The sequence below is a fragment of the Oculina patagonica genome, chromosome 1 (genome assembly GCF_052425735.1).
Source record: "Oculina patagonica isolate OP01 chromosome 1, crgOcupat, whole genome shotgun sequence".
NCBI lineage: Eukaryota > Metazoa > Cnidaria > Anthozoa > Scleractinia > Oculinidae > Oculina > Oculina patagonica.
This window is the reverse complement of record NC_135758.1, coordinates 25,719,937-25,747,152: the sequence shown is the minus strand read 5'-3', so window position 1 is coordinate 25,747,152 and position 27,216 is coordinate 25,719,937. Positions and strand designations below refer to the sequence as shown.

The following is a 27,216-nucleotide window of genomic DNA, read 5'->3' as shown; positions in this document are numbered from 1 at the left end:
TGTAAAAGCGAGTCGACGAAAATGATATCGGTAAGAGCGAGATCAACAGTAATTCTGCACGCGGAAACAAGTTGAATGTGTGAAGATTGGGGCTTTCAAGGAGTCTATTGCTGTAGGTAGTCTTCACGACATGAATTGACTAGCATTGTTACCAATTTAACAGGGTCGTAACCAGGTATATGGGATCAGGGATCACAGCCTTGGGATCAGGGATCACAGCCTTGGGATCGGGATCACAGCCTCGGGATCGGGATCATGAACCCGGGATCCCGGGTCACAAGTCATGGGATCCGGATCGGCCAATCAGATCGGATCAGAATGGAATCAGGGATCAAATGTTGCCACATTTTAGGGATCAGGAATCAAAATTTAGAGCTAAAATTTGGGAGTGAGCGATGAAAAAATATACCTGGTTACGACCCTGAATTTAAGACATGTTTTTATTTCATTTTTTGCTACATGTTCCTCGCTACACTGCAAAACTCGTGTGGATGAATGCGAAACAGGAAAGCCCTGTAAGATTTTGCAAGGGTTTCGGCTTATAAAAGAAAAGAGATTCGGCATTTTCGTCTAAATGATTACTGTTACCGGATTAATTTATTCTCGCGGGAAATAATAAGGTAACGCAATTCGCAAACAGCGCGGCCCGCCGTTCATCCAAGAAAGAACAACCTCGTTCCCAGGTCTTTTCCCTTGGTAATTTCGAACGGGAAAGCCCTGGGAACCGCACAATGGTAAGTTTTATTTTTTTTTATTTGTGGAATATAAAATTTAACTTGGGTTTTCAGTTTTACAATGATCGCTTATGTCAAGCACTGCTATAATAATCAGCTTGCGGTGCTTAAACCTTGCTAATCGCGCGCTGACTTATTTCGCTTTACTAACCTCGCGCTAATTTTTTTCTGCCTTACTTAGGTGGTGAGTTCTTTACCGAGCTGTTGTTATCTGTGGGCAGAATATAACCTCGCGCTAAATTATTCTGTCTTACTTAGGTGGTGAGTTCTTTACTGAGCTCTTGTTATCTGTGGGCAGAATATAACCTCACACTAAATTATTCTGTCTTACTTAGGTGGTGAGTTCTTTACTGAGCTCTTGTTTTCTGTGGGCAGAATATAACCTCACGCTAAATTATTCTGTCTTACTTAGGTGGTGAGTTCTTTACTGAGCTCTTGTTTTCTGTGGGCAGAATATAACCTCGCGCTAAATGATTATTCTGTCTTACTTGCCTCGATGTTTGCTGTTTTCTTGTTAGGCAACCCCGTACTCCAGTTAATATATATTTTTTTGCTTTCTCTACAGAGAAGCCGCGACGTTTATGACTGACACTTCACTGTACGTTGCGGTAGTTCAACGTGCTAACTACGTTCTTATGTTACCAATCTTAATTACCTTAGCGGAGATTCAATCTCCGCTAAGCTAATTTGCATATTTTTTGTCGAAGGCCTAAGCTCGTCACAGAATTACAGTGTTCATTAGCGACAATTATGGTGGCGTATGATTGGGATCGCACTTTTAAAGCTGATATCAATTCAAAAACCTCTAATCCATTACAGACAATCAAACAGACTTTTTCCATATTACCGGTAACTATTTTTTGTAGAAAGGGGTGGATCCCCGGGTTGGATCATGTAATTTCCAACCCCCGCCCAGGGGTGGGTGTTTTGAGCTAGAAGGAAGGGGTGGGTCTCCACTTTTTCCAATTGCACCGCTCTTTGACCACCCCCCCCCCCCCCCTCGGTACTTATTGACAGTCCCTAAAGGATGAAGTCAATGAACAACAGCATTTTTATGGTATAAAGTAACAAAACATGGCATTTGTCTGAAGAAAAAAACGTTTGTCTAAAATTCGAGCAGAGGGTTTCACCCGGTTTTCACCCCCCCCCCCCCCCATCACTTTTCTAATGGTCCGTCCCTAATAGATTCTAACAATTTAGTTCACCCAATGAAATGTCGAGAACAAAACATACGGAATTTAAACCCTTTTTTTATTATAATAAATTTCAACTTGTTCACTCATGAAACTTATGCTGAATAGAACAGTTGAGTAGTTTCACATGCTACACTAATGAATGTCTTATCATGCAAGTGAGCGAGAACTGTATCAAAGCAGTGAACGCAACGGCCGTATGGTTCGGATTAGTGGATTGTGCAGGGCCGTGGTCTCGGGATTCCGGTATACGGTGTGCGGGGGTCCCGGGATCTGTGGAAAACACGGGGTCACGGGGAGTAACAAACACAATGTAAACGAATTTTCCTCTTTTAAATAATAAGCCCATTTTTCGTTCGTTTAAAAGGCATTAGAATGGAAAGTTTTGAAAAAAAAAAAGATTTTACCAAAAAGTAAAACGCAATTTATTAAACTCATCGTCACAAACGACGTTTCGGCGCTACTTTACGTCATTATAAAGTCAAAAAAGAAAACGTTGAAACAAGAATATATAAAAGGTGAAACAATAAAAATATTGTGTGTCTTATGGGTATAATACACACAATAAACAAAAAGGGGAACAATCAATTAAAAGTACTTAAGTGTCAAGTAAACAGTTTGCGCAAATTGAGTCTCTGCATTTTGAAAGAAGGCTTGATCTCCTTTATGGACAGCATCTTGTATATACCAAACAATTGAACTTGCTTCTGCATTTCTTTAGAACTTTAAAAAGGTGATCTGTCACTGCTCCTTCGTTACCATGTTGTGTTTCAAGGTGTCTTCCGATGCAGAATAACGGTGTTCACTAATGCGTTGATGTATATAAGACATGTATGTAGGGCAGTAGATCCGAAATAATTTGCATCACACAAATCCCATTGAAAAAAAATTGAAAATGCAACGCATTGCGTGTTGTCGGTCGGGGCTGTTTTTCTTAACGCACAAAATCTGCGACAGTTTCCTGCTGGTAATAATGGGATTTGCGACGTCGTTTATCACAGATTCCAGAGAATGGATTTCTTTGCAATTGCGGACGCGATTTGCTAGTGCTTTACGCGCGCGCTGATTGGTTAACTCGGAGATGATAAGCAAAGTACTGCATTCACCTCCGAGCAGCTAAAGAGAAACAAACTGCCTTCGCGTGTCGCTTTGTTTACCGAAAGTGATGTTTTGGTCTGCTAGTTATTCAACATGTTTGGCAAATACTAAAACAATGATTCACCTCAGTGTGTCGGCGAATGTGGTAGATGATATTTTTAACTATCGATTGTTTCATTAATTATTCAACAAATTCTCAACGAAGCGAATTATTACAGGTACATAAGTTGTGGTTATGCAGCCCTTGCCAAGAAGTCGGACGCATTTTGTCAAACTTTCGATGCGCATATTAGGATGCCGATTACGGATTACTAATAGCAAGGACTAACTGACCATATGTGGGCATCTTGACAATTTGTTGCCGACCATGAATTTAAAATAGAATGCATTTAAGCTGGCTGGTTTATGATAACCCCTTACCAGGGGTGCTGAAGGAACGGCTACTGGTGCAACGAATGCCCAGTTCCTAACAAGTCTTTAGTATATTCAACTGTTTTGAATGAGTATATTTTTATTGATTATTGCTGGTATATAGTGTTACATTGCATATAATGTCAAAAATTATGGTTAGTTACATGATAAGTCTCAAAGCTTTCAAACTGGCAATGACATGGTAGCACGCATGTTGCTGGAACAACAGAAATCTTTTTCTGTAATGCTTACCAAATTCGCAGCGGTGACGTCACGTGCAAGCCAAAATATAGTAAAGACTACAGTTGATTAATAATAAAATCTAAGCTTAGTCTATATTAAATCGCCATGTGACTGTGTTTTTGCATAAATGATTATGAAGCAATTAAACATTGCTAACTATCCAAATAAAAAGAAATTCAATTCCAATTCTTACGACTACATCAACTTCAATTTTTTTTGCTTGTCATATGGCCTTACCTTAACTTATTTTAAATCGGGTTTGCAATTTATAATCCGTCAACAACTAAACGTGACTCTTATTTAGTCAAGAGCTACCTGAATACAAAGAATAATATCTGGCAATACTTAGCTTAAATGCCATTTCCGATGTGACTTAGAATGGATGGATCCATAAGATACAATCATCTACAGTCCCTTGGAGCTAAGCTTACGTACCATAATCTACTATCGTCATGTCATGACAATTTTCATGCACTATATGTTAAAGAAATTACAAGGTTATACGTCGCCATTACGGTTCTACACTAAAATACTTCAACCGCACATTTCAGCGCCCTACATGACGTCATTCTTTTCGATCATGTCGTCTTCCTGGATGTAAGCGTTCTGTCTGCCCATTTGCTCATCTTGGGTGGTGTACAGGTCCCCGACTTTGTTTCTGTTCATAAACCGTCGTGCAATGCGGTACTTTATAAACACAACAGCCAGGGCTGCGACTGCAATCAGACCAAACCCACCAGCGGCTGCCACGCCACCAATCAGTGCAGCTTGTTTGCTTTTGCCAGGATTGCCAGGTTCTATAAACACCAAATAAGCGCATTATTTAAGATGGGTAAACGATTGATCACGGAGGAAAAATCACGGCCACATAACAAACAAGGATGATTTTCGAGCATTGTAAATGACACTTTCATGCAGAATGAGATAAACTTGATAAACGTCGGGCCGACGTTTTTCAAGTTTACCCGAACGCAATCCGTTTTAATCTTCTCGACTTTTTTTTCCATCCACGCCCCTCTTTGGCCTTTCTGTGTTTCGCTTGAGTCTTTCTGCAGATTTAAGCCGTCATTGTGATATTTCAATTAATTCTATGAACAGTTGGTCAGCGCCAAAATTGCCTAAAATTGCGTTACCGTTGTTGCCAGTCATTAATACGAGGCTTGGTTGTTTCTACTAAGAGCAATCGAGATTGTCAGAAAAGTAGACCTATCTACTCAAAAATTTGACGGCTTTGCATTACGCGGAGGATAAAAATGCATTTTGTTCATGTAAGTTACCTGCGGATTCCTTTGTTTCTTTAATTACCAGGGGACCACCGGTGAGAACTTGCTTGGTGGTGCTTTCGTCATGTTTTACCTCGTCACGAGTCACCTCTCTTCTCTTTCTTTTGTTGTTTGCTGAACAGCCTGCGCTGCACCTATAAATTATTCAGTTGATGAGTGATACGACTGACATATTTAACAATCAAACGAACAAATAAAAAGAAAACCACGTCATCAGACCATGGGAGCAAAATGTACCCTACCCTAATGTACCGTACCCTAGTAATTGACGCAATAAAACGGTAAAAGCCTATCTAAATTAGTCGATTGGACGTAGTAACTTAGGGCTTGTTTATATGATACCGGAATGACTTTCATTTCGGAACGAGTTCAATTTCATTCCTTCCCCATATATTTCTCTGTATCTGTTTACATGATACCGAGGCGAAATTTTGTTCCTGCACAAGTTAGTGATGAGTTTATTCTGGTTTTGATTTCGGAATGTAATTTTCGTTCTGGAATGACATCTCATTCTGGTATTATGTAGACTGAAAACGAACTTCGTTCCGAGATGAAACCGCATTTCATGAAACCGAAGGCCACAGTTTGAACTCAAAGCGAAAAAACGTGCGTGCTACTATTTTCCGTTTAGAGAGCAGCCCTATGTCCAACTGTCTCATTAAAATTACAGATATGGCCATAAATGGCCACAATAACATATTTGCGCAAATCATGGGCCACACTATTTTGGTTTTGATCTCGCGCGGAAACCGCGCACGTTAAAACGCCTTAGGTTGATCCGGAAGACTTTGTTATGCGAATGCAGAGCGAACTTCATATTCCGTTCCGGAATGAAAGTCATGCCGGAATCATGTAAACAGGCCCTTAAGAAAGAATTGCCAAACAAACCTATCTGCATGGTGCAGTTATTTGCATGTATGCTTAATCTGAATGATTTTTGACTGGAGGCGCAATTTCAAAGTCATTCTTTGTTTTTTTTTTATACGCTTCACGCTTGTTAGAATTTAAGGTCGAAAAATTCTTTTGTAACTCTATTGTGTACTTATTCTGAGTAGTGTTATTTTTCTACAGGTAAATGTCTTAAAAACTTACCTGGAGTTGGGCGAATAACGATGACAGGCCAACAACTCACAATGAAAGTACACCGTGTCATAGTCGTTGAAAAATCTGAATGTTTTGAACTTAAATTGTTGGAAACTTCGGGTCGGATCGTAACTGTAATCCAGTGTCGTATCTCGCGGACACCTATTGGAAAAGATAAGGAAATTTTAAACGTCCCTTCTTTTAAGCATGTTCAAGGCACGCGCCTTAGCACATCAACCATATATGCTGTCGATAACCAAGCAAGGACGTACCATTTTTAAAATTATATTGCCAAATAACAGGCACGGAGTGTAGCAAAGTGTTTTGAAGTAGTTCAGGCCTTCTTCTTAACTTCGTTAACCACTCAGTGATTGAATCATACAAACAATTTTCAGATAAGACTTAAAGGAACAATGTCACGGTATATAAAGTCATCTTTCTGATTCCTTTCAAATTGAAGGAAACCTCAAAATAATACTTTTCTAACAAAGAACAACAACACGAGAGTAATAAAAAGACAAAAATAACCAAGAATGGTTCCGACTGAAAAAAAGATTAAGACAAATTGTAAACGACAATTTTGAAAAACTTTGCAATTTTTTTAAATGTGTTGTCTCTGAGTCGACGCAGCCTCTTTAAAACAGTTGTGTCATTTGTCAGAAAAATATAAATGAGAATCTGACAACTGCCATTATAAAGATATACTATTTGTATTTTTTACGATGTGCAGCATTGCCATGAAGTCCATGAAGTCGAGAAAACATCAAAGAAAAAATAACCAAAAGGTTACATGCCTGAATGGGCTGAAACGGAATATCGTGTACGAACTTGAAAGTTTGGTGGGCTGGATTTGTTAAGAAGTAGCTCCAAGCTCTTTCAAACAAAAGGAAGTGATTATTATAGAACGCATATATGTACTTACCCGTTCTGTATTATGGTGTATTGTGGCCAGGAATAAAAACTTCCATATTTAGTGGCCTTACAGTTTTCCGCCATTATCACCAGGTCAGCACTGGACTCCACGCTGAACCTCACATACACATAATCATTGAGCTCCACTTCCAGTGGGTAGTCCCCATCAGTGTAAGGCGTGGAAAATGTTGAACTCTTGTAGAAGTCCATTTTGAATGAGAAGTTCCCGTATCCCGCTAGAGTATGGAGATAACGTTTGAAAGCCAGAAAACGTTACTATGACTAAAGTTGTTTGGTTGTGAGTAAAACAATGGAAACAAAAATAAAACTCATCCTCGGTGTAAAAGCCTATATAAAACTCAAAATTAACTAAAATAAAACTAAAAACAGTATAGAGCAGTAAAGCAATAGCTCCAAAACAAAGATAAACTTTACAGGATTTGGCACCGATTAAGATTTAGATCAAAACTAAAGTTTGATTAACTTCGTATACATCTACAAGCGTATTGAAAAATGCTTTACGACTATGTGTAGAGTGCAGAGAAATGACTCGAACTGACCTATAACGATAAAAAACCCACCTGAAAGTGTCAGTCTTCCACAAAAGAGGAAAGATACTAAAAACCTAAGAAAGATTTCTATATGTTCAACTAGACGCAGTTCCGACGGCAAGACGAGGCACTGCCTCGTCTAGATTATTGCTTAAAATTAAAACAAAATATGTTTTGTTGAGAAAATAACCCCCAGATGAACAAGATTGATTTTTTCTCAAGAAATACGCACAGAAATGTCTCTGAAAGAGTTTCAGGGCTTCTAGATTTCACAATTTTCTGGAGGGCATGCCCCCTGAGCCCCGTAACAAATTCTTGCCTCGCCTATGGTAAAGGTCTGGTTACGACCCTGAGACAGATGAAAGGAAACAGAATCCTAGAATATTGAAGAGTTAACATCATTGTAGCACCTTCAGTTCCAAAGTAAATTCTCTGAGGTGTGAAGCTTAGGCTTAGTAAGGTCTTCCTGGGATAGCTGCAGTAGAATGGAATTTTGATGTCATGTGTTCGAGTGACGACATAGTCGACGATCACGGCATCTGCCAAGACTTCATTCCAGAACATAAGAGCATCTTCTGTTTCGTTCACCAGCGTCCCACAGCCATTGAGAGGAGTACTGATCAGCAAGTGTGTGGAATTCTGTGTGGCTCTACATGAAGCATAGCGTAGGTGCAGTTGGCTGACTTCAAAGAACTTGAATGTTCGCTTTTCTAAGGACACCGTCATGTTGTTGTCACTGCATGTAATACTCATGCTAGCGTCTGAAATGAAATGGAGTGTTTAAAAAGTTAAAGGACCCTAGTCAGCCACGCTTTTGTTTTTGTTTACAGAAGAGAGTTTCGGTGTTATAATTTATGAATGCGTGTTTAAACGAAAGAGATCACTGTCAAACTGCTAAAGGCAATTAAACAGACTCCCAGTAACACAACCTACAGCAATTTTAAAAAGAGATTAGGCTTCGCCACACAGTTTTCATAAACTGGTTGACATCGAAAATGGCGGTGGCTGACTTAAGTCCTTTATGATCTTAAATAGTTTGCGTGAATGAGCTGAAAAACTCTACAAAATGTTCTTAACAAAAATGAGTAAATATTGGTGAAAAAATAATTCCTTTCTGAGTGTTATTTTTATTTTCTATCCCAAGTGCCTTTACTTACCAACACAGGTCAAATTGTTGGACGCCATAGTTACTCCCTCAGGACATCCACAGTAAAACGATCCAGGGATATTGAAGCAGTGGTGACTGCAGCCGCCGTTGTTGGCGGCACATTCGTTAACGTCTGCGGGGAAAATGTATACAAATAATTGGTTGATAAACAACTAGTGATAAAATTACAGCTAATAAGAGGCACCTTTAGATTAGACTACGTGTACGAAATTGGGTACGAGTACGAGTTTTCAAACCAAATTTGTGTGATTCATATAATTACGTATAACAGCAATCTGATCCCTAACGTTTATTTATTTTTTAGCCAGCAACGGGAAAGAGTTATTGTTCGAGGGATACAATTGTCACGATGATGACTGATGATGACTTTAACTATAATTTATCCGAAAACTATTCAACTCAAAGAATACGTCAAGAGGGCCGATCTCCTCATAGTGTATGCGCAGGTCCAAATCTGAAGTAAAAAACTCCACGAAAAAAAAGACGTAGCCGTACGACTTGAATACTTCAAGTTTCCAGCGTATAACATGAGAATGGTGGTTATAATAACGAATGTCACCTATGCAAGATTTTCCATCCGAATCCAGTCGATATCCACTGACACAGGAGCAAATGTAGCTGCCTGGAGTGTTGCTGCAGGCTTGATTACAATCTGATGGAACATGGAACTCGAAGTCGGAATGGGCTGTGTAAGAAAAGTATAATGTACATTACCCAATAACATCACAAACGTAGCTGGTTCGACGGTCGAAAGGAAAGATTTTTTTGACTCCCTTGAGAGCACAGCTTTCTTAACTTATCTCAGCTTCACAAATTAAAGATGGTAGTTAACTTGTTCTTGCTGGTGGAAGGTACCAACAGTACCAGTGTTATCGCAATTGCCTGTTCGTAAGTGATTGCTCCTTCTAATATCCCCAACTAAAAGCCAAGCGAGGACGATTCAACAAACGGTTTTACTTCAACCTTGGACTTAAACGTAAAAATATTCAAGTCCCTCAGTTTAGGGAGATGCAGTTTACGGAACTTCAACGAATCGACTACCACATTTACGCAACATTTGTTCCAATGGTATGGATTGTATGTCTCCTGTAATGAACCGCACCACTTCGTATGAATTAGATAACTCTCGTGATCAAGTGAAGGAGTGTGATAACTATTCACTCTAACAAGAATTCGAAAGGTACCTACAGACATATTACTGAGACAGGTAAATTGCCATGAAGAAGAAAAGCAATCTTAGTCTGTTGTGTAAAATAAAGGACTATGGGAAGAGCTAAAGAAACTACATAGAAATAATATTTTATTTAAAAATAACTGATCGCGTGGGACATAATCGCCCCAGCAACCACCGCAACCACCACCCAGACCTTATTGTAACTTAACATTGCTTTATCTTTAAAAGCCCCTTCTACGACGTAACAGATTATTTTTTAAGGTTGCTCTATCAATCTGCTTTATACCACTCCAGATTCAACCCTTAGTAACACGTTTCAAACATATTGAAGAAATAAGTAAACTAGTTAAAAATAAACTAAAAAAAAGAAAGGAAAAACTTGCTTCCGTCAGGAGTAATTTGTATTATCCTTTCCTGCTAACAAAACTTATTCACTCGAGAGTCTCAATAAACCACAATAAATTAAAATAACGGCGAAAACTCACTAAAGGTTCCATAGATCTCCACTCGTAGACAGTTATAACCATTTCGCTGAGTTGGATTAAAGCGAAAGTATCTTGCAATCACTGAGAGAGGCAACATGTGTTGGTCAATCGTCCAACCATCACCTTTTCTGTGAAATTCCTTTGAAACAGACGAAAAACAAGGTTCATCATTTCAAGTATACATAGGTGTTTCTAGAAAGGTTGTCCTGCAGAAGCTTAAAGTGTCTATGAAGTAAAAATAAAGTTCTGCTTATTTGAAAGGCTTTTAGAAATAACGAATAATGACGTTTCCGTTTTGAAAGATCTTCTTTCAATTTAGAGATATTCGAGTTAATGTGTTATGTAAATAAGGAAAGATAAATAAATAAGGAATATAAGAGTTATATTTTTGAACTAGGCCCCTGTGGAGACCTTCCCCAAATATGCAAGATGGCTCGTGTAATGATGTTACTATGGCAACACTCTTGGATCCAGCCCCTTCTGGTATAAACGAAATATATCCATTTGGAACCTCTCAAAGTGAGACAGAGGCTCCTGATCGGAACACTAATTGTGCCCATATTACCTTTACTCTCCTCATTGGCCTATTGGGAGTGGATGATATTTTGTTTAAGCAAAAACTGGGAAAATCAGTCTTAATTAAAACAAAAAACAGTTCTTGCAGCAAAACTGTCACCATATGCATGGCAATGGCACAGCGGGTGTCATTTTGCGGCTTCTGTAATGTTTTTTTTTGGTGCCAAGTTTGCAGAACAATGGACAAATATTCCTAGAGATATTCTTGATTCAGTGCTTTATCTTTTGAGGAGCAAGTAATGACGCCATCACTTTCCTTATTTGCATAATACAAAAATGTAAAAAATAAAAAAAAAGATATTTCAAAAAGAAAAACACCATTCTTCTTTATTTTGAAAAGCATTTTAAATAAGAGGCAGTTTTTGGAACTTCATAAGCACTTTAAAAGGGTACGCAATCGGACAATTCCTTGTAGCGTTAGTTTATTGTTGCTTGATCGAACTTCACGGTGCTTCAACGCGATGGAAAAGAAAAGCATGGATGCGTGTATTGAAAATTTTTCCCTCCTTCCCGCTGAAAACACCTTGAATTTCATTCATGTAAGGGTAACCGAAACTACCAATACACATAATCCTTTTCGGCATTGTTGCGTTCAATTTTAAGTACCTGTAGGAAAACATTTCTTGAAACTGTTGTTTATGCGATTAGGGTTAGTTTTAGTGTTCGTTTGTTTTGGGATAGTTTTAGTGTTCATTTTTTTATTAAATTATAAAGACACTTAAACGACAGCTAACAAAAATAAAAAGAACATTAAATGCGTTAAAATGAAATCAGAAGAAGACACTGCCATCACAATGACCATGATATCGCCATTTTTACCATGCCATTTCCTTGTTATTGTTGATTAAAATAAAACTCACCACTTCCACACCACTTCCATTTTGATAGGTTTTCCATCTTTTTTCATCATCCGAGTAAAGCAGTTTGAAGGCTTTAACATATGCACTGCTGCTAACGCCGTATCCTTGGGTAGCAAGACCACACGCTCGAAATGTTTCGCCGAGATCAATTTGAAGCCATTCGTCATTCCTTCCATATGAACTCGCACACCAGGCTTTTAAACCTCTCGTTTCATTGAGTCGTCCATAAGCGGCCTGGTAATAGTGGCTTAACTGGGACGAAGCATTCATCTGATAATCAGGGATGATACTGGAATTGGCAATACCAGCACCATTATTGAAGCAGTCTATGGATTGAAACACCGCAATTTATCAATGCTCTTCCAATGTGGCGGCTGCGCATTTTCTTGCTGTCAGTTGATTTCAAGTTAATGTATAGTATTAACCTATTAAGCCTGGAAAAAGTCCCCTATGTTTCTCCAATAGTTTTTTACTCAATTGTAACGAGACTTATGTGCAGTGTCTATTTAATTGAAAATCGCGTGTCAATTATTAAGTCGTATCAAAATGTCCTCTACCTTAGATCCGTCATCTTGAAACTGATCATTTTTAAAGATGTCAGAAAACCTCCAAAATTGATTAAACATTAATAGGAAAAAATTGTATAGTGATATTTTGAAATGAACATGAATGTAAAACGGAAATTTGTGAACATGGTTGCCATAGAAATGCAAATCAGTGAAAAATTAATAGACACGCCCAAATGTTCCCCGATAATCTTAGGAAATGTCACAAAGTGTGGTCGTTTTTGATTGAATGCCTTTCATATGTTTAAAATCAGCACGAGCACTTTTTACCATCACCTATAGCTAACCCACTCCCCCCTTCCCAGGCTACACAGGGTTGAAACACAGCAATCACTGTACATTACAAAAGCGTTTATTACCTGAGTTGCTCTGTTTGAAACTTAAGTGAGCTCCACACTCGTTTATGTCTAAAAGAGAAAGAAATATGACAATTGATATGCTAACCAACAGCTAACCAGCTTGAAAAATGGCACTTTAGTGGGAACCTTTGGGATATATGATCGCGATATATACATTAATAATTTTTTTCAATACCCCCTTGTAGTGACAAACATTTCATTTATACAGCAAGTTGGGCTTCTTAACTACGATTTTCGCTGTTATTTATGACGAAATAATAGCCGTCTCACAGAGCAAGTTCTACTCTTCGCCCCGTGAACATAATGAATGTAACAATTACTACCAAGAGACGATTTGGTTCAGCAACAAGTCAATAGAAACTTTTAAAAGACATCCTTTTTAGGATTTATTTCACAATTCATGTTTTTTTTAAATGATGATGTTGTATGTTTAACGTAAAAAACATATATTTTGTTAGAAATTGGCCATATTTTTAGCCCGTAATCTCTAATAGAATTTATTGTCATATGAATGCAGGTTTAGCTGATATTGAAAGTTTTATTTTACACTCTTGTACCGGTTCGTGCGACCAATTCGACCTGTAAAACTAATTTCAGTTTAAGTCTGCGTCGGGCCTTGCTGGATTCTCAACTGATAATAGTTAAATCAAATCATAGAATGCTTACTGAGCATATGATTAAGTTAAGTAGCAAATAATGGTAAGCAAAAATCTCAGTCAGACATTTAATTCTGTCAGTTGACGTACCAACGCAGCTGGAAAATTCCGGTGGGGCAAGGTAATACCCAGTGGGACAAACGCCGTCTACATTGAATTTCCAGTCGCTCAGAGATGTGATGCCTGGTGTGGGTGGTCCATCATACGAACAGCCCTGTCCAACCACTGCACCGTGATCTATCAAGATTGCATAGGATCCATTCATGCTCAACACTGCATTCGGCATTTCAAAATGCAGTGCGGTCTGATTACTGTCGATTGTGACGTACTGAGAGAGTGTGTCCACTTTGTAGATGGTGTGTCCATTGGGCAACAGGACGAGTCTGATGTACGAGGAGGTGCGCGGCTTCTTTATCTGTAATAATTAACAAATCTTTCATTTTCTTTATTAATTTTTTTTCCACTAACCTAGCTAGCGGTGCCTAGTGTAAACCAAGGTACTGGTAGTCAGTATGCTGCTAACAAAATTGCCATTCCAACTTACCAATCTGTCAAACTGAATGCTCCACCGGACAAAGCCAGGTCCACTCTTACTGACGGGATTTCTTGGCATGCGACTTCCTATTATAACTCGCGGAGTGTTACCTAGAAAATAAACTCCGTATTCAACAGCTGCTTCTGTTGCTATTATAATTGACCAGTCGGGTTTTTTTTTTTTTTGTATTTTTTTTTTTTTTTTAGAAATTACAATGACAATAATACATACAAGAACTTAATTACAATGCTACAGACACAAACGAATTACAATATTAAACAAGCCTTGCACAACGTGACTAAAACTTAGTACAAATTGAAAATTGTACTAAAATTGGGTACAGATACAGGTAGTTTTTTGGTTAACTTACTACAATAAGAATAAGAAAGGGTGACAATTAAAAAGGATTTAATGAGATATTAAACCTAAGGTGATAATAGAGGGAACAGAGGCTCCCACTTCGTATAATACCAGTCGAGTCTTAGAGCCTAATAAAAAGGTAATAAGGTTCTTCTATTTAACATTTCTACAAAGGTTGCTTAATAGACCATTCTCGTATTCTCGGTGTTGGTCAAAAAAAAATCTTGTAGTAGAGGCTTATGTGGGGGAATCGTTTCAAATTCAAATGACACAAGGCTCATTTTAATGATATTCCCCCACATTAGCCTTCACTGCAACCTTGTTTCAACCTTGTTTTCCGAGAAAACGAAAAAAAAAATATATTTTTTTTTCATTTCGTATTTCGTACTATTTGGGTAATTCCGGCTTTTCCTAAACTGGATCAGGCTTGAACAAAAGGAAAAGTGTTTCAAATTTAAATAATGTACACTACTTCTACATGTTTTGGAGACTGGGATATTGATGTTGGAAATTTGAAAATTAACTGTTATTTATTTTCAGAAATATACTTACTAAGACCCACGAGAATTGTGATACATCGCCTTTCACTTTCCAATCTGTGGCACAAAAAATTAAAAAAAAAGGAAAAAAAGCATGCGTAACATTTTAGAAATCGGAAGTTGATTGTGGATTCGCGTTAATTGTCTACACGATACTGCGCGAAAGCACGCAATCTATATCGTTGCTGTTGTTGTTGACGGGCGTTTCGACAAACTGAGAAGTAGACTTTGTCACAGTTCATAAACGATAAAAATTATCATTACCCATTTGAGTCCACTGCCCAAAAGCAGAACACCTGCTGCCCAACTTGATTCTGGTTAGGATACCACGTGACATTTCTGTAGTAGATCCCTCCATGAAAACGTAAAGAAGTGAGGTACATTCCGGGTGGAGAAGATGTGATTATCTCAACAATGCTGAAGGTAGTAAGATATAAAAACAAAGCAATCAATACTAAACTGACATGATGCTTTCTTTCTTTTCCCTCCTTAAGTTTTTGAAAGTTAGTGTTATTTCCAACTGCTATTAACGCAATGACTGCAATAGATGAACATAAATAAAAACAGTTTACAGGAAACGTAAATTATTATTTAATAACTATATATATAGCAACTTTACGACTCGCAAAAAATATCGATCACGTACTGTTTTGAATAGTCTGCAACCCGAACTTCAATGACTGCTTTATATGCCAAGCCAATCTGGACCTCGACACATTCACCATCTTGTGGAGAGGAGTCAGTAAACACGGGTATCTCATCACAAGAGCCAGACTTACTACTTATTATGACAAGAAACTGCAGCCCCACAGTGCTGAATGGCCTGATACTACCGAAGTTTGTAGTTCCTGCTGGGAAGTCTTCTAAAGTCAGCGCTACAGCATAAGTGCCAGCCGTTCCATACATCCCTTCATACCTCAATACACAGGACGTCTGCGCAGAAAATTGAATAAAATGCAATATATACCTTGGTTTTCCAATCCGTCGAAATATTCTAAGTAGAGTCTGTGAAAGTAAACTTTTTGAAAAAAAAAAAAAAAAAAAAAAAACATAAAAAAACGGGCTAATTGCTATTGTGGGCATGAGAATAACTTCTCCATACCTTGCTCGTGAACCGAGCACGGTATGCAGAGTATTGCAAAGCTTGCAATCTGCAAGCTTTTTCTGGAGACAGTCGTTTTGGGTTCTTTTGGCATGTAGTTATGGAAATATTCATTACCAGCAAAACACATCTTAAGGGCATGGGAAATTCAGCGTCATGCCCTGGGGCTTTAATTAAGTTCATGCCGATTTTCCGGACCCTTGAGAATAGTGCCCAGTCTTTCCGTAGGGACAGACCATTAGAAAAGTGATAGGGGGAGGTGATTTTTGGCTTGCATGATTTTTTTACGCCCATTGCTTGTGAAGGAATTTTTTTTGCATGTGTAACCCTCTGCTCGAATTTTGTTAGACATGTTCTTTTTTTAGACAAACAGTTTTCTTTAGACCGGATGCCATGTATTATTACTATATGCCATGCTTTTGACAGATGTCGCTTTGTTGACTTTTACAAAAAAGATTAAGGAGGCTCGATGTAGATTTTTTAGCCCTGGAGTGGTCATTTTGAAAATGAAAATTATGTAGGAAGCCGATGTTCGATTTTTGCCAAAATACACCACAATGATCAAGTATGACCAAAGTTTAATTTCTTACTGGTCACTTAGTCACAAAGGTTACCATAGCAACGGTCGTCGTTTTATTTTGTTTTCAAACAAGCTTGATTTTCTCGAAATCTAGATTGATTCTTGATATTCATTTTTTGATATGTAAAGTATAGTGGATTGACTACCTGTAGACAAAATTTTAGAAATATCTGTAAGAGTGGGTGGGTGGTGGTATTAGTTCTAACAATGCGTATCAAATTTGTTTGCACAGAGTAGAAAGCCGTTAGCTTTCTCTAGATAATGACATAATTGTTGTTGGCTTTGACGCCTTTTATAACGACCTAAAAGCCGCCATCTTGGATCCGTCATCATGGATTTTACCATTTCATTAGAATGACAGAAAATAACGAAAATTGATACAAAATCAAGCCAAAAGGCTTACGAAGAGAAACACCAAACAAATAGTACATTTTTTTGTTAAAAAAACACTGGAAAAATAAAGAAATATGTCAATATGACGATTTTTGGCGAGACCTGCTTGTAATAATGACGTTGGCATGGCGACGTCGAAAATTGTGAACACATAATAACACAGTACAGCTCCAGAAAGTTTCAAAACAATTACGCAACAAACATCAAGGTGGGGGGGGGGGGGGAGGGGGGGATAACCCCCTGCCCCCTTTGTACGTCAAAGCTATCATGGCTTAGAGGCGTCTTAACCCTTACCTTTTTTAGGATATATGTGAATATAGCAGTGGCAACTAAAAACACAAATCGAACAAAGACATAGTATTTCTCTTACAGCAATTAGCTTTATAATCTTATCTTAAGCGTCTTCTTAATCTGTAGGGAAATAAACTAAATTAACTTACCTCGTCTAGTACACCGTAAGGGAAACTATCATTGTTTTTGTAGGACTCAGAATAATTCGCGTAACGACATTTTACCACATCTCCATCGGGATCTTCAACTGGGATCCGGATAGATTTGGAACAACCCTCTTGAAATCGAACAATTGCTGAACTCCTTGAAACTGGGGATGAGTTAATTCTTCCATTATCTGATCGTCGAGTAAGGTTTACTGTCGTAGCTACAAACCAGTAGCTGCTACCACTGTTCCAGGACAACGAAATCCAACAGCAGCCGTAGTAACTGTTTTACATCAAATAAGGAGAAGCTTTAATGACAGAGCAATGGAAGAGGTATAGTGAGGGGCGCACCAAATAAACCATTTTTAAGGAGGCAGCAAGTGGGCAGCAAGAATAAATTAGTTCTGAATGAGGTCATACTGATAGAGGTGTGGCTCATGACTAAAATGCGCGGGAAAAATTAAGTATTAATAATAACAACACGGCACTAGTTGACAGGTTGGTAGACCCAACGCCTCAGTCTACTGTGCAAGGGTGGGAGAATTAAGGCTCCTTTTTAATTGAGTCGCAGACAGTCTAAATCACCTGCTATTCAAATTCCGTAAGATTCGATTTCCGTTCCCATATTAGAGGTTCGTAAAGCTCACATAGGGTGAATAATTTATTACGATCGAGCAAAAATAAAACAAAGGCTAGACTATCCATGGCTCTCATACAAGGCCTGCGAATGCGCTTGAGTGACCTCAAATGTAAACATTAAAATTTTAGGGAGTGTTGAGCGCTAAAGCGAATCGTTCATGTACTACAGGTACAGGTCTGATGACGAAAGCAATGACGAGGACGAGTTGATGTATTAAACAATCTTAACCTAGCCGTTTCCAGATAGAATTCTTCTGAACTGTTGCAAAGTATGCCACGTCCAAAGATATCTTGTTTTGGAAACCGCACTTGAGACCACATTATCAGGTGAAAGACCTTTTATCATACATTCGAATCATCCTCGGAGGCCCAGGGGCAGCAAGAGACTCTCCACGGAAAATCATCCGATGCACGGGTCAAACAACCACGACGAGCCCATGAGGAAAACAACTTCGCGTAAGAAGACGTCAGAGTCGCTCTGCTGGTCATACTCGCTGATTGGCCAGAAAAACTATTTCCTGGCTAATCAGAAAGAAGGAATTCAAACGCTTATGAAACTCGTTCAGCAAAAGTAATTGCCCAGGGGCTCTCGCGAGCTTGTTGTCAACTTTCGCCCAGTTATTCCGTCATTCCGACTTGCTGCCCCTGGGTCTGCGAGGATGCATTCTGATATGTCTTAGAACAATTTCTAATCTAAATTTCGTAAATTATATTGCCGGAGTATTTTAATTTTATAGCCAGAGGGCCACTAGTTCATTCATCTCATGTGTTACTCTCCATAAAAAAAGTTGTTTACTTTTACACATCAAGTATTCACCTTACTGGCGAGTACTAAGTGCGTGCTTTTTGTCATTTGTATTTCCCTGTGGACTCATGGTAGTCCTTGTATGGTTTACTATTTTATCATTATTATTTCAAATAAACATTTCATTGGATTACATCTCAGTCTGTATGCGATCGCGAGTAATCGCTTTAGTACAATGTTAGAAAACTGCGTGCATAACTTTGCAACACCCAGGATAACGTTGTTTTTGGTTTTTTGACAGGCGAGAAAGTTTTCAAATTAACTCTGGGTTGAATAATGCTTAGGATTTAAATGTATTTATTATTAACTACCGATATGTATTTATTGTGTAAATCATCGTATATATTTTTATCGACAACAAATGAGATTTCCTTGGTGAAATGCCTTTTTTTCGTGCCTGGCGCCGGGTTACTTGCACATTTAATCGCTACGTTTGAGTTTGCTTTGATTGGTCATTGTGATTCTTTTAGTTTGGTTTTGATTTTACGATGATAAATTAAAAACCGTTAAAAGTAACTTATTGCTGTCTCATTCGTAAAGTTGTCGTTTAGGCCTTAGCTAGTAAGATGAGAACCGAGGTACTTGCCTCGGCAAAAATCTTTAATTTATTATTATCATTTCATTTTCCTGTAAGAGATAGTTAATATGAAAAAGTGTTTCTTTTTCTGATATTGCCTTGATAAGATTTTTCGTCTGACTACAGCCTTGGTTGCTAAAGTCATCTTAACATACCTTACAAGCCATTCATCGTCGGTGGAATTAAAAGTATAATTGAAGGAGTTTTCACCTATGGTCCAATCTTCAATGTCGCTATAGTCGGTACAGTAGAAATAAGTGTTACCAATGGCTGTCGAGTACCAACACAGTGGATTAGAAATGTTGCGACATTTTGCAGACCATGAATTTGTGTATCCAATAAGACTTCCGTTAGCTATTATACTTTGATCACAGTATACAGCCGACCTTCGCCATCCAAGGCGGAAAGTAAAGCGAACCTGAAAAGAAAAAAAAAATAGTTACTTAACAATTAGTTCATGCTTAAGCGTGCACTATCGAGTTATGGAGCACACGGGAAGCACGAACGGAAGCGTAAGAGTTGCCCTGAGCCGATAGCCTCGAAAAACTCTAGCATCTTGAGTGCTCTGCAAAATTCCCAAGTGCTCCATAACTCGATGGTGTACAGCTAAAAGCATGAACCAATTGTTTTATAACATTGCCGGTGGAATTATGCATTAAAACCGGCGCGAAAAAAAAAATCTTACTGTGTATCGAGGGTCCTGAAAGGGGGGGGGGGGGGGGTACCAAATCCCATTTCCCAGCCCAAATTTTGTCCAAATCCCATTTCCCAGCCTATTTTTTGTCTAAATCCCAGTCCCAGCAGTGAAATTGCCAGTGTGCGGAAAATCTGGTCTCAAGCACATTATATCTGTGTGGTTTTTTATTGTCCTAAATGTAGTACACTCCCTGAACTTTTCCTTCGGTGCCCTATATAGGGATTGAACCCAGGCGCAGGAAGAGCGAGTCCAGAGCTACTTGCACTGGAATTCAAATTTTAGAGCCGTTTTTTCCTTAGATTATAGTACTGGCCCTGAAGAAGACTAGCTTTGCTAGTTGAAATATTGGCCAATAAATCTTGCCTTCCTGCCGTTGTACCAGCCTTGCATTCAATCTGGTTATATAAACCATATTCCACAGCACCTTTGGACACGCACGCGCACAGATGATAAATTCAAAAATTTAGTATTTGTGGATTTAGTACCTATGCTTTTCTTGCAGATCGCGCGCTTTAGTCGCATAGTTGAATTTTTCATTTTAGCAAACTATTTTTACCCTAACGCACACGTTACATGTACGAAACACCACACGTCTCTGTCCTTTTTCATTGGTTTGTTTTTGTTATCCTGGACTTTCTTTTCGCACCTGGGTCGCAGAAGAGATAGTTCACGGACTGGACTACCCAAAATCCTGTTCTGCTAGTTATTATCATTTGTCTTGTAGAGAATAATAGAAATTTTGTGTAGCTTTAACTAAAGCTATCAAGTTTTTATCCCATACCTACCACTACCCTGACTGACACAACTTGCTGTCACTTCTTTAAAATATTCCATTTGTGCCGATCCTCAGTCATAGCTGTTCCGCTGAGTAACTTCTTCACTTACACAAAAATTGATCGAGACTTGTTGGACACTCGTGCAGTGCGGTCGTTTTGTTTTCAGCGTTTTAACTATTCAGTGCCGGACTTTAAGAACATAACATTATAGAGCGCAAAATATGCTGGTTTAGTCATGTACTGACACGCTTCCCATTCCCATTTTTTGTTTCTGAATCCCAGTCCCAGTGACCTAAATCCCATTTTCCCAGTGAAAAAATAGGCAAATCCCAGTCAAAATAGGCAAATCCCAGTTCCCATTTTACCCCTTCAGGACCCTCTGTATCGTGTGCCCTGTGAGATAATAAATACAGCGATCGATCGATTGCACATTTTTAAGTTTACACGAGTGGTGCAGATTGTGTCAAATGGCGAAAAAATAAGAAGTTTGAGTTTCTTTGTTGGGAGAGTGAGGGAAAACACCTGGCGAGAAGCACATGCCGCAAATGCATCTGTCGACTCTGAGATAAGTCTTTGCTGAATTAAATTTTACTCCCGATCGGTAGAAAATCAAAACAAAACAGAGAGCAGATTCGTTTAGGTCGTTTAGTCGCTCTGTAGAAGGGCCGTAATGAAAACAAACGTGTTTCTGTATTTTCGAGCCGTGGAATTCCAACAGAGCCTTTTACGCTTTGGTGAACGGTTTAAAACGCGAAAACTTTCGTTTGGTTGCTAGTTTTAATTCCATCGAACTGTTGGCCGATTGTTCCACGTTAGGGCAGTCCAAAAAAAATGTTTTTGTCCTTCGAGACTCGCGCCATTCTCGTCCCCATGGCCCTTTCGTTTCTTTTAGCCGGCTTGGCACGAGAAAACTGGGGACATGAAAAAAGGGCTGAGGGCTCTGGGGACATGGAATTTTTGAATAAATACGAATTTTTTTGATTGGCTGTTTGAAACAAAGAATTTCTAAACGGAAGTCGAATACCTAACGACTCTCTCATACATTCTTTTGAAACGTCATGACTGCATACATGAAGGCCGGAAGTCCTAGAATCTAGGACTGGAAATCCTGTGTCCCCAGAGCCCTTCGTTTCCTCGTGCCAAGGCACAGGCGGCTAAGAGAAACGAAAGGGCTATGGGGACGAGAATGGACTCGCGCGTTGGCAACCTCGTCCCCAGGGCCTTCTCGGTGACGAGGTTTCAAAATGGCGGCTCGTCACGAGAAGACCCTGGGCAAGGGTGATATAACGGCATCGCAGACTGGCCTATTCTAACCTGAATCCTGATTGGTTTAAATAATCCAAAACAAATATGGCGGACGTAGCGGGTCTTAATGGGGTCGATTTTACTTGGAATTTTAGCAATTTTAAACTGGAAAGGTAAGTCTTTTCCGTTATAGTTATAATTCTCAAGATTCAAATAATTCGGTAGAAGTAGAAGTGAAAGTAAAGAAAAGATGCAAGCGTTTAATTCACTTCATTGCGAACTTTTCGCTTTGCTTTTTTGACTGTTTTATAACTTAATATTCCTGCCGAAAAAAGAACTACTGTCGGAAAGTAACATCCAAGATGGAAGAGTCATTTCGACACCAGGCTGCAGCTATGTACGAGATGCAAATCTAAAACGTAAAGGAATTTCTGCCCATCGTTGACGTAGTTCGACATTCAGAACTAAGTCTATTCTTATGTTTTAGAGCTCTTCTCATAGGGAAAAACACTGTCTGTGTGGACAGTCTCATAAATTTTAAGATAACTGTTTTAGGTCGGAAAAAATTGTTTTGCTCCTTTTTAAGAGTGTAGCTGGAGGTTGAGGAATGGGGTGCCCTTGACATCCCTCTGTGAGACAATTTAAGAAGCGAGTGTAAATTGTTTTTAGGTATTTTAAAATAGAACTTTTCTACACAACGCCATTTTGAAAAATATGACATCAATTTATTGCCCATTTGTTTCATGCAAAGAACGCATGCTTCCTAACAATAATAGTGGCAACACACTGATGTCATAAAGTCCAAAATGGCAACATGTGGGACATGTAAAAGTGATCTTCTTTTAGCATTTTGTATTCTGATCAAATGTTAAATCTCCCTTCTCCAGTAAAATCTGTGATTTAGACATCATTTCAAGCAACACAACGTTAACTTGCCTGCCATATGTGGTCGCAGGTATAATCCCAAGTTCTACACCCTGTTTAAGTCTATTATGTGCATAACTATGTGCATAACATCTTTGAAATGAAAATGTCAATATTTTAAACTGCTGTGGTAAAAAAGTTAAAACAAATTCCAGAAGATTACAGTTGTGTGGGTTCACATGTTTTGATTTACAAAATAGCCACTCAAGTGGATGTAAATATCTCAAAATTTCGGTTAGAACTTCACCCCATGTGAAAGTTTGTAAAACAAAGTGAAATTGGTCTCAACTAAGGTAAGCCTCAAACATGTATAAATTTAAGTTTAAGCTCTCAGGGGAACGATTGCAGAATACCTGGTCACTTCATTTACATGTGTCGGAATGCTTTAAAGAGCGAGGCATAACACAATAGGCACTTTGTTATTCAATAGTGTTATATACATAACCTTGTAATTAGAAATATGGCCATAATATGGATATTGATATGTCATAATTTCAGTTACAACTTCACCTTATGTAAAAGTTTGTAGAACAGAGTGAACTTGGTCATATAAAAGCGAACATGTATGAGTTTAGTTCAAGCTTTAAGGGTAAAGCTTATGTGTATCACTGTAATAAAAGTTAGAATGAATTATAAAGCAGAAAAACTTGTCACTGAAATCGATTGATATATTGATCATACAGTCATTTGTTAGGTATTTAGCACACATTTTGCCTCTTTAAGTATAAGCAGCAAAGGTTTATTTTTTTTTCGCTCAATAAAAATACAGAAAGTAAATATATTAAGACTTATATAACAGTACATAAGCTTACAGATTGTGCAACATTTAATTTTTTTACTTTCCCTACCTTCCCGATTCTCATACCTCACGGTCTACTTTCAAACACCTGGCGAAAACAACAGGGTTTTCAAAACAAGCTAGCAGCCGCCGGAGGTCCACCAGCTACTTGATTTTTGTCACCAGTTTAATACTTCGGCCGTAGCAATCAGCTTGTAAGAAACAAGCTCGGCTAGTCACAGTCGCCTACTCTTCCAGTTACTGACGCTAACCTTAAAACCTTTTGAAATCCCTGAAATAATATCTATGCTTTACGAAGTAATCACTGCCTCATGCATGAAGTTTACGCCCTCAAACGCCCGTCAAAGAGTCAATTCGAATTCAAACTCGACCGCCATTTTGTTTTGGCTTCTCCGAAAAGTCACGTGATAAAAATCTCCAAGATTTTTTGAGATTTTGTACCACGTGACCCAGCCTTTCCCAGGGTCTTCTCGTGACGAGCCGCCATTTTGAAAACTCGTCGCCGAGAAGGCCCTGGGGACGAAGTTGGCGCGTTGGAAGTTGTTGTTTGTCAGTTTGAATGAAGAAAAGTACACACACAACTCACAGGATTGACGGCGAAATCGAATTTATTTTCCCTCTCGCGCTTCGTTTTATAATGAGAAACATGCTACCTTGAAGCTCGTTTCCTTGAAAACATATCAAAAAGAAAAGCTTTTCATAAACTAAAGATAAGATTTCATGGCTTTTGCAAAACACGGCGTGTGAGCTTTTCTCAGTGAGATTTTCACTAGTCGATTACGTCATCAGCGTGCACCATCGGGATTTTGATCACGCTTACGTACACTGAATTTGATTGCGCGGCTCTGCTCGCTATGTTATCAAATAATTTATCATGTTATTTATTGTCTATTAACAAAGAGCGAGGCCGCTCAGGGAGAAACGTTCCTTGTTTGGCAGTACCGATCGAGCGCCAACCGGTTCCTGGCCGGAGTGTACGTTCTTTGTGCCGACCGAAAAAAGGAGGCTTTGAGGAAGAGGTTGGCCAATTTATTAACTCATTTCTTTCTACGTTACGTCATGTCCTCAACAGCGTAAAAGGAATGTGATTGCATAACAATTACGGTCGGGCCAATTCGGACTAATTATCATTAAATACATTCATTATAATTAACATAAAATTTAAATAAATAATATGATTAAAGTTATGTGCTGTTTTCAAACGAATTGCTCATAAATGTTGTTGTTGAAGTCTGAATGGGCTCACATTATAATGCCATGCCGGAATGAGAAGATTCAGCTAACGATAGCCCGGAACTGCAGAACAAACACACCAACTGAGATCTAGCGAACCATAATGTTATCGAAAAGATTGTTTTGACTAGTCCAACTAGTGCAATAAGAATGGAAATGCGATTTTACCAAACGCTCAAGGCACACAAGTCCATGCCTATCTTAGATCTTAATATCTAGCAAGTCAGTTAAATTTGGTCGCCCATGGATCCCGAATCTTGGGTCAATGGCACGTAGTAAACACGATGAGAGCAATCGTACTCAGTGAGGAGTAAGGAGTAGTAAACGAGATCACTTCTAACTTATTAATTTATATCTTGAATCAGTCCTTATAAAACGATGGGTAGCGTGAAACTTTGCAAAAATACGACTGTTTAGCCTTTTGCTTCCGAGTCCTAAAATGGATGATAATGAAAACAGTGGAAAAAGACGTCAATAAAGCGGGAAAATTCGTCGAACTTCGGTTTGGTTTTCACTTCGAGAAACAACGTTGTTATCCGTGTAAAGTAACAACGTTTCCTAGAAATAGACACTGATGGCTGCATAAATTAAATAACAATTGTAAAGTTTATTTGCATTTTTTTTGCGAAAATATGCAAAAAGATGAACGTAAACAGGAAGAGAACAATTGTCAAAACGTTAACTTTAAAATCCGTGCGTCGATTCGCCATTTGTTCTTTGCTTGCATTGGTCGATCATAATCATTTCTTATCAATTTGGATTAAAAATATTTAATTAATAACTTGCAATGATACATTTAATTTGTGGAACTTTTTGAGGTGTTTTAACTTTCCCTAGCGTTGTTTAATCATTAGAAAACACATCTCCGGCTAGCGTCCTACGGGCCCGGCGGAAATGGCCCTCGATGCGGGCGCTTAAATCCGCCTTTTGTAGTATTAAGCAAAGAGGAGTATTCCTACCACATCTGAATAAGATAACAGCCATTTCATAGGTGGTTACGAAATGCTCCTAGTATTCTGTCACCTTTCCTTGACAATTTGTTGGCACCCTTTGACTTAGTGCAAATGAGAAATGTGGAGTAAGATATCTTGTCCAAGAAAACAGGATCTCAGGATTTCCAGATGCTTTAAACAACTTATTTACCATTATGCCAACATGGCCACACATTCCTCCTAAAGGAAAAATTATTTTGCCATACTACCAAACATTAGCCATATATTTTGAAACAATCGTGACATTAAATTATCAATCTTAAACCAAAGCTTCCATTAAGTAAGTTAATCATCAAATATACTTCATGATCATCGACAGCTGTTTTCGATGTTTAGTATCCTACCGTGTTGTCGTCAGAGTCTGTCGGAGCCCAGGTTATAAAGCCATACCGGAAGTGTGATGCTTCTGCTAATAAAGAATTGAGAGCCAAAAGAGGGAATAAATACGCTAGGATAAAGCGTACCATCCTTTGAAAAAAACTTATTCACGTTTTTTAACTGCTTTCGTCAAGATCAAGATCAAGATGGAAGGAGTGTTCTGCAGTTTGCCACGTTTGAGGCACTGATACGCTCAAGACTTGAAGGGTGTGACTCTCTTAGTTTCTGTCTAGCTTGTCAATCAAAGGTATTTATGCCAACCAATTATTGACGCCTCAAACTTATTTATCACATAACATAGACTAAACAGAGAATAATGTCACTTATTATTTTATTGTTTTACAAATCTTTTTCTGTGTAGACCACCGTCGACGCCGTTTGATAAAACAATGAAGTAAGCTTGGAGCTATAAAGCATTTTGATCATTTTAGCTGCTTCTGTATTAAAGTGGTTTCCGGATCACCTTATGTCTTGTGGAGGAATGATAATCTGATTATTAGTTGGAAAGTCGTCAATACGTCATATTTCTTATAAGAAGTTTACAAGTCGTCTTCATTATAGAGCTCATCTTTGCGTCATGTATGATAAATTGCAATTACCTCTAGTGTGTGGAAAGGTTACGGCAATTTGTGTGAACTCTTTTATTATCGAAGCTGTGCTTTTTGTTATTACTGAAGGAAAATGTTCTTACGGCACAGTGCACTCACGCAATGGAAACCTGTTATTCTAATTCTGTTTCACAGTTTCTTTCACATCAACAGTATGCATTAATTAAGACGGCATGTATCGACTTGCATCGAAACCTAGGAACGACCATACACAAACATTCTACACAGTAAGCTTGTTAAACCAC

The 27,216-nt window shown here is 38.5% G+C and overlaps 1 protein-coding gene across 1 annotated transcript; it reads right to left on the bottom strand.

Annotated features, from left to right (window-relative positions):
• Positions 1 to 3,518: 3,518 nt before the first annotated feature.
• On the bottom strand, positions 3,519 to 26,559 carry LOC144642301 (uncharacterized). Its single transcript, XM_078501271.1, has 18 exons — positions 26,330 to 26,559; positions 19,475 to 19,737; positions 17,302 to 17,581; positions 15,433 to 15,719; positions 15,051 to 15,203; positions 14,800 to 14,843; positions 13,897 to 13,997; positions 13,443 to 13,767; positions 12,697 to 12,744; positions 11,772 to 12,097; positions 10,336 to 10,474; positions 9,236 to 9,361; positions 8,666 to 8,788; positions 7,919 to 8,269; positions 6,968 to 7,193; positions 6,055 to 6,207; positions 4,957 to 5,096; positions 3,519 to 4,476 (listed from the first exon to the last, which is right to left on the bottom strand). Exons 1-18 carry the CDS (start codon positions 26,450 to 26,452, stop codon positions 4,235 to 4,237), a joined length of 3,450 nt encoding a protein of 1,149 aa, XP_078357397.1. The 5' UTR covers positions 26,453 to 26,559; the 3' UTR covers positions 3,519 to 4,234.
• Positions 26,560 to 27,216: the final 657 nt, after the last annotated feature.

Bases quoted from the DNA above. Each gene is read 5' to 3' on its own strand.
- LOC144642301 (XM_078501271.1), bottom strand. From the start codon at position 26,452: ATGGTACGCTTTATCCTAGCGTATTTATTCCCTCTTTTGGCTCTCAAT. The intron at 10,475-11,771 runs GTGAGTTTTATT...TCTGTTTCAAAG, and splicing joins ATGGAAGTGGTGTGGAAGTG to GAATTTCACAGAAAAGGTGA. The intron at 5,097-6,054 runs GTAAGTTTTTAA...AATAATTTATAG, and splicing joins CGTTATTCGCCCAACTCCAG to GTGCAGCGCAGGCTGTTCAG.